This window comes from Peromyscus eremicus, chromosome 4 (assembly GCF_949786415.1).
Source record: "Peromyscus eremicus chromosome 4, PerEre_H2_v1, whole genome shotgun sequence".
NCBI lineage: Eukaryota > Metazoa > Chordata > Mammalia > Rodentia > Cricetidae > Peromyscus > Peromyscus eremicus.
In genome coordinates, this window is record NC_081419.1 from 65,969,458 (window position 1) to 65,980,837 (window position 11,380).

Here is an 11,380-nt window from a genome sequence, read left to right on the forward strand (position 1 = left end):
TAATACCTTATTTGCAGAAGTTATGTCAATTGCAGGTTTAAACATTTAGCAGCCATATACTTTTCCCTGGATCTCCTTTCCCTGGTGTAGCAAGGCTAGAAGCTATGCGTTGAGTTGGAAGAGTCTTCAGGGAAAACAACCTGGGTTTGAAAGTAACCATTTTGAGAATGTCTTCCCTCAAGACCACTCCTCCAGTAGTGAGTGAGCAAGAAATGAAACTATTATGTGTTAAACTGACAATTCAAAAATGTATCTGTACATTATGTAACTACAGCAAAACACAGCTTACTCCTGACTAATAATTGCATCTACTAACTTCAGTTTTTAAAAAAAATATAGGTATTAAGACCAGAATAGGATCACATAGAATTTTGGCAATTGTCTGAATCCTCAAATACCGTGGAATAAATAAATATCAATCCTTATAAAGCCAAATTCAAACAGAGCCTTTTTCTGCTTCAACATAACACATCACACTATGCATTTAAGCAATTTCTTATCCCCTTTATTTAAAATATAAAGTAAAATTGAACAAAATTACATAAATATACACTAGTAATTAACTGTGAAATTATGACATCAAATGTGAACTAGCATTTCCAAGATTACCAAGAAAATCATCTTACTTTATAAAACTTTTCTTGAAAAACTTTGTACACGAGCACTGCATCTACATCACCCCTGCTCCTCTCTCACTCCTCAAACTTCCCTGATGGCTCCTCCCTTCAAAATTCATGATCTCTTAATTATTATTTTCACATGTGTATATGTATGTATATATGTGTCTATATGAACACATGACTATACAACATACTGAATATGTTTACTGCTGCTTGTATGTTCATGTGTTCAGAGCTCACCACTTGGAATTGGGCAACCTATGTTGCATTCATCCCTGGAGAAAACTGATCCTCTATCTTTCCGCAGCCATCGACCATCTGCAGCTCTACATTCAGTGGGAGGACCGTAAGGACCGTGTGGGATTTCCCCTGTTTATGTTGGCACACTAACTGGTGATGTCATTATGCAGGTTTTGTTCAAACAGCCACATTGTTGAGATTCCATGATGCATTTTCCCCATCACCATTTAGGGAACACTATTCAGCAACAGGAGCCCTGGGCCTCTGAGTCTTATAATCTTCTGCCACCTCTTCCATGATTTTCCATGAGCAGACACATATAATCTGCATTTTGACTACTTGCAGATCTCTGTGATAATCTCTATAAGCTGCAAAAGACAAGGAATGAGATCCATACTTACCTTTGAATATAAGGGTGAATGTTTAGAATGCAGTTAGAAATTATATTCATTTGGGGAAATGGCAGTAGTAGGTTCTCCTCTCTGATCAATGACAGCTCCAGCCACAGGGAATTGTCTTGCTTTATAGAACCAGGCATTAATTCTCTCCTACTGAGCAGGTCTTACATCCAATTAGACAGCTGTTGGTTACTCCCAAGATAAAAGTGCCACCATTGCACCATTATAGAAATCTTGCTGATCCAGTCATTGAACTGGTTCATAGGCTTTACAGATGGGTAGCATTACCAATTTCTCATCTCCCTTGGCAGCATACATAGCACCTTCCAATTCCATGAAAGCCAGTCTTCAAGGAGGAGCCTTCTTGGTCAGTTTAATTTCTAAGTCCTATGTCTGAAATGTGTAGTGTCTTCAGCAATAAGACCTTACCTTCAAATTCTGGGAGGCAACCAAGGGCAGTGGCAAGAGCCTGTATTGTTTTGGGAGACTCTTGTATTCCTGAAACCAATAACTTGAGGTGAGATTTTCTAAGCTCTGGCACTGGAATTTTGGTTAGTGCATGGCTTTGTGGCTTGGAGGATTGGTTGAGGAGTGATCACTCCATGTGGTATAATGCCATGAATAGGAATACACACACACACACACACACACACACACACATAACACATACATTCATCCTAGGACCACCCTACCTGCCTAGAAGTTACAACACTCAAAGTGAGGTGCTATGGGATGCTCTATATTCTGTGAATGTGTTGCTCTGATTGGTTGATAAATAAAATGCCGATTGGCCAGTAGCCAGCCAGGAAGTATAGGAGGGGAAAACAGAAAAGGAGAATTCTGGGAACAGGAAGGCTGAGTAAGGAAATGCCAGCCCTTCGTCCAGGGAGCAGCATGTAATGGCACACAGGTAAAGCCACAGAAAACGTGGTGACATATAGATTAACAAAAATGGGATGAGCTTAAATGTAAGAGCTAGTCAGTGGTAGGCCTGAGCTAATGGTGGAGCAGTTTTAATTAATATAAACCTCTGTATGTTTACTTGGGTCTGAATGCCTGCAGGAACCGCGGGGCCACTAGGCAGGAACACAGAAAAACTTTCAGTTACAGTGAGCTGGGATCTTTCACATCAATCATTAAACAAGAAAATGACTCACAGACTTGCCACAGCCCATTCTATTAGAGGGAATTCCTCAGCTGAGAATTCCTTTTCTAAGTGATGCTGCTTTATATTAGGTTGACAGAAACTACCCAGTACAATGTTCATTAGTGTTCTAGTTTGTTTTATTATGCCTCATAAGTGAGTTTTAAAGTATTCTTCCTCATTATTTTGTAGAAGAGCTTGAGAAATATTAGAACTACTTTAAGTGTTTGAGAGAATCATCTATGAAGCCATCTGGTTTTTCTTTTATAAAGCACATTTTATTAATGTTTCTCTATCAAAAGAAAAAACCAAACTCAGGCACATACTTCAACAGAGATGAACCTCAAAGCCATTACACTAAGTGCCTTTACAAGAGGGATTTTGTACATGAAGCCTTTACCCAGAAGGGGTTGTATATGAAGCTTGAGGCTAGAATACTCGCCTGGCATGTGCAAGGCCCTGAATTCAATTCCTGATACCCTAAAAAGGCATGTTTGAGAAAGATCAGATACTGTACTATGCAACCTGTGGAAATTAGCAAGAGAAGTAAAATTTATGAGAAAGAAAATAGTACTTGCCAGAACTTAGAAGAAAGTATTAACAAAAACTTAGAAAAAAGAATGATAAGTAGCCTTCATGATTAAGGAATATAGTCTGGAAAGACAAAAATTTTACTAGATATTGATGAGGAAACTGGTTTACAATAATGTGAATATGCTTAATGCCATTGTCTTAGGACTTAATTACTGTGAAGAGACACCATGACCATGGCAACTCTTATAAAGGAAAACCTTTCATTGGGCTGGCTTACAGTACAGAGGTTTAGTCCACTATTGTCGTGGCTAGAAGCACGGCAGTGTGTAGGCACATATGGTACTAAAGAGGTAGCAGAGAGTTCTACATCTGGATCCACAGATAGCATGAAGGGAGTAAGACAATGGATCTTGCTTGAGCATCTGAAACCTCAAACCCTACCTACCCCAGTGATACACTTCTTCCAACAGGGCCACATCTCCAATAAGGCCATACTGCCTAAGAGTGCCACTCCCTCTGGGGACCTATGGTGGCCATTTTTATTCAAACTACCACAGCCACTAAACTGAACTTTACATTTACATTTGTTAAATACAGAGAGGCCTATGACTAAGAATTATGGTCAACAAAGTCAACAAATGTTGACTATTAACAATAGAGATGGAAGATGTGCTTTTCTTTGCTGGTCCTCAAATTCAGGTGTATGTTAACCTTGTTTAAATGTAAAGACTGATTACATCAACAGAAAAATGATTACCTGTGAGATTTCAGCTAGTTTGACATCACCTCAGAAGCTGCTGGAATCTCCTTTGTAAAGTGACTCTATTCCCTAACTGTGTATATTTATACATTAGTCCTTGTCTGTGTGTGAATTTCTCAATACCTACTTATTGAGAATATGGCACCTAACTCTCACGATAAGTTTTCTTTCTGGAGTAGAGATTTAAAAAAAAAAATCCACGCTCAACAGTTGCCCAAGACAATGTGTGATGTAGGCAACCACACCAAAGAAAAATGGTGTCTCTGACTTTTTAATTCCTGTCCAGTCTATGGCAGCTAATGGTCCTGCATTATCCCTTTGACTAAACATGCCATTAAAGAAAATGTCACCATCTCTAATGCTGAAAACTGTCATTTCAAGCTTCAAGGGACCATATCCTTCAAAACTAGTCATATTTTTAGTGAGAAATCTATTCTCTGAATTGTAAAATATACCTGAAACTATTCTGTGTACTGGGCCAACATCAACAAAGCTACAACTAGCAGAAGAAGTTTTTACAAAATTTTAATAAATGAGTTTTCAAAGTTATGGCACACAGGTCTTATCCTAAACTGCAGTGTACACACCTATTTAATCCCAACCCAACTGCATTCCTAAAATAGATCACTGCTAAAGAAGTTTGAAGGTACCAAGTGGGAGTATGCAGAAGACCGTGACTACTGTCTTGGCAAAGATTTCAACAGAAACAATTATCAATCCTTTGGGTACTTGAGAGTCCAAAGCATTATCAGAGCCTATATTCTTTCTGAAAGTCTATTTAAACAGTTGTTCAGAATCAAGGGAGAAGAAATCACAAATGATTGGTTTGTGTAGAGATGTAGTAACAAGATTTGTTTAAGAGTCACTGCTTGGTCTCAGTGAGTTTCTACAGAGGTAAGTTAAATGGAAACAAGTTAGGAATGAAGGAAATTCTTTCTCCACAACTTTCCTGGGCTGAAAGGAAGCAAAGCAGGTGCCCAGAGTGATAGTGAAAACCAGGTCCAAACAAGCTCTTCTATTCACTACACATTTTATGGGGGAATAGACAAATGTTTTCTGCTTTGAGATGTTAGTTTTCGTTTTGAGTGCTTTTAACTTAAAGTATATTTCTGTATATAGGAAAATATATATGGCTATAAATATACTTCAGGAAAGCGTCAAAGTGCAAAGAAATTAAGCCCTAGAACCATCAAACTTTCCTGGCTAAAATAGTTCATTTCAGAGTAAATTGTGACAATGGGAATGAAAAAACTGGAAACAATCACACTGCAGAACTGTCTAGAGAGATGTCAGCTCACAGAGTCTGTAGAAAGCTGTGCTGCATGTGCCCAGAGGGGAAGAAACAATAACTGCACTAAATTACAGACAGAGATGTCTCTACAGTCAACTACACCCAGGTCAGTGAAACTACATTGTTTCTTGAAATACTTTAAGTGGATTCACTTGATTTGGACAGTTTATCCTCATTGAAGTAGACCTTGTAATATTATAGTGGACTCAAAGTGTAATGTTTTGCTATGAAAATGAATGTGTGAGACACAATAACATTAAATAATTGGTAGGAATTCCCAAGTCAGGTGATATTGGGAATGACTGAAGTCACTTTTAAAATGCTATGTCCAGTAGTCTCACTAAATACACTGATTCTGGAGTCTTGTTGGTAATAGCTTCATTGAAGTTAGAACTTTAAGTTAAATACATTGAGAATGATTAACCATATAGTCCCCATATTTAGGTCCAATGAATAAAAGGGAAATACTCAGGGACTAAGCCACCCTAAAAACCAAATGCATTTCTCCTCACTTGTATTGTAACTAGGGGTCTTGAAGCTGACTCTACCCAGAATTTGGATGTTATGGGAAGGAAATTATGTTGCTTGTTTTTTGGCAGGTGTTGTGAAAAGGGGCAGAAAGGGTAAGAGAAAGAATAAAACCTATCTTCTTTTGTAAAAACTCTGATGTGCTAGTGAAAGTCCACATGGACAGAAATTGGAAGAAGACATTTTTGTATAGCATCAACATTTGCACCAGTTGTCAATGAAAACTATAAATTTATCTATTTTGATTGGATGTATACCAAAAACAGAAAGTGTATTTTCTTAGCCAGCCCTCTAATAGGTGCCCTCACCTCATGTAACTCCATTTACAGTGAGTGCCCGGGAGAATTTTACCTAACCCTGAACATAATCCTAAATGAGGAAAAATAGTTCAACATCTGGGAAAATTTATAAAATGTTGTGAGGACTTAGAAGGACTTTGGAGACTTCACATAAACACATCCGAAGATACAAAAAAAGGGATCAAGCAGGGTGGTGGTGGCGCACGCCTTTAATCCCAGCACTTGAGAGCCAGAGGCAAGCAGATCTATGTGAGTTCAAGGCCAGCCTGGTCTACAGAGTGAGTTCCAGAAAAGGTGCAAAGCTATACAGAGAAACCCTGTCTCGAAAAACCAAAAAAAAGGGGGGGGGGTTCATGAAAGAATGGGCCATGGAAAGTCTGGCATAAAAGCTGCTGTTCTTGAATTAATTATTCAATGAGCTGTAAAAAAAAATGCTATTTTGTCATCCAGAAAGTAAGTAACTCTCCCTATAGTTCTGTCTCTGTCCCCAGGTTCATGTGCATCATATGATACAGAGGAATCATACACACAGAACACAGGATCTTTACATCCAGCAAGGCTTCAGGCTTCAGTTCTTTAGTGTAGCAATAAATTTCATGCATACTGTGTTCATAGACACTTAACATTCACATTCATGCACAAATGTAATTTCAAATAAGTTAAAATCCATTATATTTTCCACACAAGAAACAAAAAACAATAAAAGAAAGCCAAGTTTGAGATTGTTCCCAGGATTTTAAAAAGGGGGAGTTGACAGTTAACCTTCAGCCAAGAACCTTAATAAGTCTTTTCTTTGTCTTGGTATTATACTAAAGTATTAGTACTAAGCTAACCCACTTCTCATCTTCAAAATTATCTGCAAAGTGATCTTAAGTGCAGAAGTAAAATTGTAGCTTTTTATTTCATCAATTACAACAAGGAGATGACGAAGTATTTTAGTTTAGAATTTAAAATATTACCACTTGGACATCCTATCTTTATTTTTCAGATGAGCATATGCATACAACTTGAACTAAATGAAGGGAAAGGATGAACAATGTTACAGAATTCATCCTCCTGGGCTTGACTCAAGACCCAGATCTGCAGAAACTCTTATTTATTGTGTGCTTAATAGTCTATTTGATCACACTGGCAGGTAACATGCTCATCTCAGTCACCGTCTTCATCAGCCCAGCCCTCTCTACTCCCATGTACTTTTTTCTGTCCTACTTGTCCATTACAGATGGTTTCTACTCTTCTTCCATAGCACCCAAAATGATCTATGACTTGATCTCTGAGAAGAACACTGTATCTTTCAATGGCTGCATGATTCAGCTTTTTGCTGAACATTTTTTTGGTGCAGCTGAAATCATCTTGCTGGTTTCCATGGCCTATGATCGCTACATAGCCATCTGCAAGCCTTTGCACTACATGACCATCATGAGCCGTCCTGTGTGTGTATTTCTCGTGGTGGCTGCTGTAATCCTGGGATTCATTCATGGAGGAATACAGATTTTATTTATGGCCCAGTTACCATTCTGTGGCCCAAATATCATTGACCACTTTATGTGTGATTCAATACCACTTCTGGAGTTGGCCTGCACTGACACTCACACTCTGGGGCCGCTGATTGCTGCCAACAGTGGGTCACTGTGTTTACTCATTTTCTCTATGCTGGTTGCTTCCTATATAGTCATCCTTCACTCCCTGAGGAATCATAGTTCAGAAGGGCGTCGCAAAGCCCTGTCTACCTGTGCATCTCATGTCACTGTTGTTGTCTTATTCTTTGTACCTTGTTCATACCTGTACCTAAGGCCTATGACCTCCTTCCCCACTGACAAAGCTGTGACTGTGTTTTGCACTCTGGTGACACCTATGTTGAACCCTTTAATCTATACCCTCAGAAATGAGGAGGTCAAAAGAGTTATGAAGAAGCTCTGGGATCAAATTCGGAAAGCTGGTGATGCATAAACCTGGTGATTTGTGTTTTTAAAAACAATGTCTGGTGCTGTTTCATGGACACTTGTTCTCCTTTTTAAATGGTTAAAATTATGATAGTGAATTATATCCTATCTGCACCAAATTTTCTTTTTTCTTTTTTTGTTCTTCTCTCGTACAATACATCTCTACTGCAGTCTCCCCTCCCTCCACTCCTCCCGGTTCCCACCACCTCCCCTCTCCCCCAGATCTGCTGTTCCTCCATTTTCAAATTTTTATTTGAATAGTAATTGTATCTCTGAATGGAGTACAGTGTGACGATGCATATATCTAATGTATAGGATAAATATGGCTCTCACTTCTCATCAGAGAAATTTCTTTTTGCAGCAGATGAAGGCTACTACAGAGTTCCATACCTAATCAAAATTCAGAGAATAAGTGACCAAGGGATGGCCTTCCCAAATAGTACATCTTAAATGTAGTCCCCATATGTAAATCTCAGGGAACATTTCAAAACACAGGACAAGAACATTGCGAAGGCCAGAGGACTAGGATGCCTACTGTAAGATAATGATGACTAGACATAGTAGAGACGACACACCCATGGAGTCTCAACAGTGTGATTGCTGCTGTAGCATACTGCATTTTCTTAATCCATTCCTCCACCGACAGAAATATCAATTCATGTTAGGAGTATATAAGAAGGCTGGACTGACATTAAGGCTCAGAAGGAACAGTCACAGCCCACAGTGTTTTTAGAACTCCTACAGTACTCAATTTCTGTAAAATAAGAAAAACAAATATAATGTAAATCCATTTGAACAATTCTCATCATTAGTATAATGCATTCATAAACATGAACTTTAATATTATTGTTAGGAGAATATTTATGAAGAGGAAAGAACCAAGTACTGGTACAGTTCTATTTTGTAGGTGTGAAATAGATCAACACTAATATGCTTGGTACCTTTCATGCTCAGCACTACAGGTTGTATTTTAAATGAGGTTACATTTTAAAAAAAGAAAGACAACTCTATATGAAAGTAGTATAGAAGGTGGGATAAGTCTTCAAGAAAATATTCACCAAATATATTTCATAGCTTCCTAAGTTAAAGAGATTTCCAAATGTTCTACTAAAGCAGTAGAAAAAAATTTCACTTAACAAAACCACACAGAGAGAACATTTCTACTTTATTTTCACACATACACACACACACACACACACACACACACACACACACAAAACCCACCTCTTTTAGAAGTTCTTCTACACTATGTCTTCAAATATGAAATTATCTGTTTAAAATAAAAGATTTCAGGCTGTGGAGATGGCTCTCTGTGCACAGTGCTTGTCATGAGAACCTGAATTTGGATCCCCAATTTCCATAAAAGCCAACTATGGCAGAAAGCATCTGTAACCCCAGTGTTGGAGGAAGGAGACAGGTGGATTCCAGGGCTTGCCAGCCAACACTCTACCTATTAGTGAACTCCAGGATCAGTGAAAAACCCTATCTCACAAAGTAAGTTGGGAAATAATTGAGTAAGTCACCCAACAGTGATCACACACACACACACACACACACACACACACACACACACACGCACAGAGAGAGAGAGAGAGAGAGAGAGAGAGAGAGAGAGAGAGAGAGAGAGAGAGAGAGAGTAAAATTATTTTTGAAGAATTGAGGAAATTGGTTTGAGTGAAAGAAAATATCTCTGGAACTAATTAGCGCTATGAATGCATGTCAGCTGCTTCACTCTGTACCTGCTTCATCCTTCTCAATTCTTCAGCAAAAGAAAGTATATCCTTTTGCATATCCCTTAAATAGCAAGAAATAAATTATTCACACTGAAGTAGTGTGTCAGTTAAAACTGTGAAATTGCTCAAACTGTGGATAAGCTTCAGGGATGTCAGCAGAGGATAATGCATGCTGGGGCTGCCACTCCTAAGAGAAGAGTCATAGCACACAACTACGGTCCTGCACTAGCCATGACTGTGCAAGAGTGAGACTTAGGTCCTAGCCTCAGCTCACTTCTAATTATATCAGAAATGACAGCAATTCGTGAATAAGAACATCATCACAGTGGGTTATCTCTTAGTAAGGATACTCCATTGGTCAGTGTCCAGATCCCTGCCAAACAAGAACAAGGTCTTTGCCAATCCCTGTTCTAGGATTAAGATGCTACTATGTCCAAGAACCTGAGACTGGATAGGCCATGGGCCTAAGGGAAAATGAAATAATGTTGTTCTGCTAAAGGAACACAATGATAAAATGACTCCTAATGGCATTCTGCTCACCCAGCCATCATCAGAGAAGCTTCTTCTAACAGTAGATGGGAACTTATACAGAGACCCACAACTGGACAACACACAGAGAACAAGGAACTTTGGGCCACTCAGTCCTAAAAAAGAGGTTTCCATCAAAACCTCCACCTAGGGTTCAGGCAGCTATGCAGAAGAGGAGGCAAAAGAAATTGTAAGAGTCAGAGGAGATGAACTACACCAAGGAAATGATGTCTTAAGACACAACATGACTGATGTACATATGAACTCAAAGACTGTGGCACTATTCACAAGGCCTGAACAGGTTCAAGCCAGATGGGATCCCAGCACAGAGAAGGAGAAGTGGACATGAGCTCTCATCTCTAATCAAAAAGCTATCTCCACTTAACTACTTCTTGCAAAGGAAAAATCAGTTTTCTCCAATGGAGTTTCACTGGGTATATAAAACACACTTAAGGGTAGGCTCCATGCCCAGCTCTAGATGCCCAACACAAAGAATTCAGTGGTATTTCTTAGAAATTTTTTTTGGTCTCATATTGCTTTGGGAATTTTTTTTTATCTTACTGGTCTTTTGCTAGTATATTATGGTTTCTGATTTTGTGTTCTTATGGCTGTGTGTGTGTGTGTATGTGTTATGCTTTTTCAATGTTTTTTTAATTTCTAGTTGTTTGCTTTTTTATTTGTCAATTTGTTTTCTAAAGAGAGAGAGAGAAGGCATAAATTGGATAGGTGGGGATGTGGAGAGGATCTGGTTGATGGGGAAGGGGAAACAGTAATCAGAACATATTATACGAAAAGTATTTTTTTCTTTTTTTGTTAATTTTTATTGATTCTCTGTGGGTTTCAACCATACATTCTGATCCCATTTATCTTCCTGTCTCCTCACATCTGCCTTCTGCCCTTGCAATCTCTTCCCAAAAAACTACAACACCAAATTTAAAAGAACAGCTAAAACCCAAACCAAATAAAAACAAAAAAGAAGTATCTTGTCATGAACGATTGCAGTGTAGCCCATTGAGTCACACAATTTACCCTTTAGTCCATTCACCTTTACTTGCAAGTGTTCATTGTCACGAGTCATTGGTCTGGCTCTGAGCCTCTAGTTTCTGCTACACCACCGATAAAGGGCTCTCACTGGGGCTCCTCTTGGATATCCTGCTATTGTCCTGTGACATGGAGATCCTGCTGTTTTGGATTTGTAGGTTCGTCCTCTTCACATGCTCCAACAATTCACAGATTTGGTGATGTTGGGGTGACCCAATTCATAGCCCTGCTTCTGGGACTGGGTGGTAGCTGGGTTGGTCAGTTCTCTAGCTTTCCCCCATCATCATCACCCAAATGAGCTCTCTAGCACTGCCTCAGCTA

General features: G+C 38.9%; 1 protein-coding gene across 1 annotated transcript; it reads left to right on the plus strand.

Moving 5' to 3' along the window:
* The first annotated feature begins 6,840 nt into the window (after positions 1-6,840).
* LOC131907810 (olfactory receptor 4C45-like) lies at positions 6,841-7,764 on the plus strand. The gene has a single exon (XM_059258897.1). The coding sequence runs from the start codon at positions 6,844-6,846 to the stop codon at positions 7,762-7,764; it is 921 nt and encodes a 306-aa protein (XP_059114880.1). The 5' UTR covers positions 6,841-6,843.
* Positions 7,765-11,380: the final 3,616 nt, after the last annotated feature.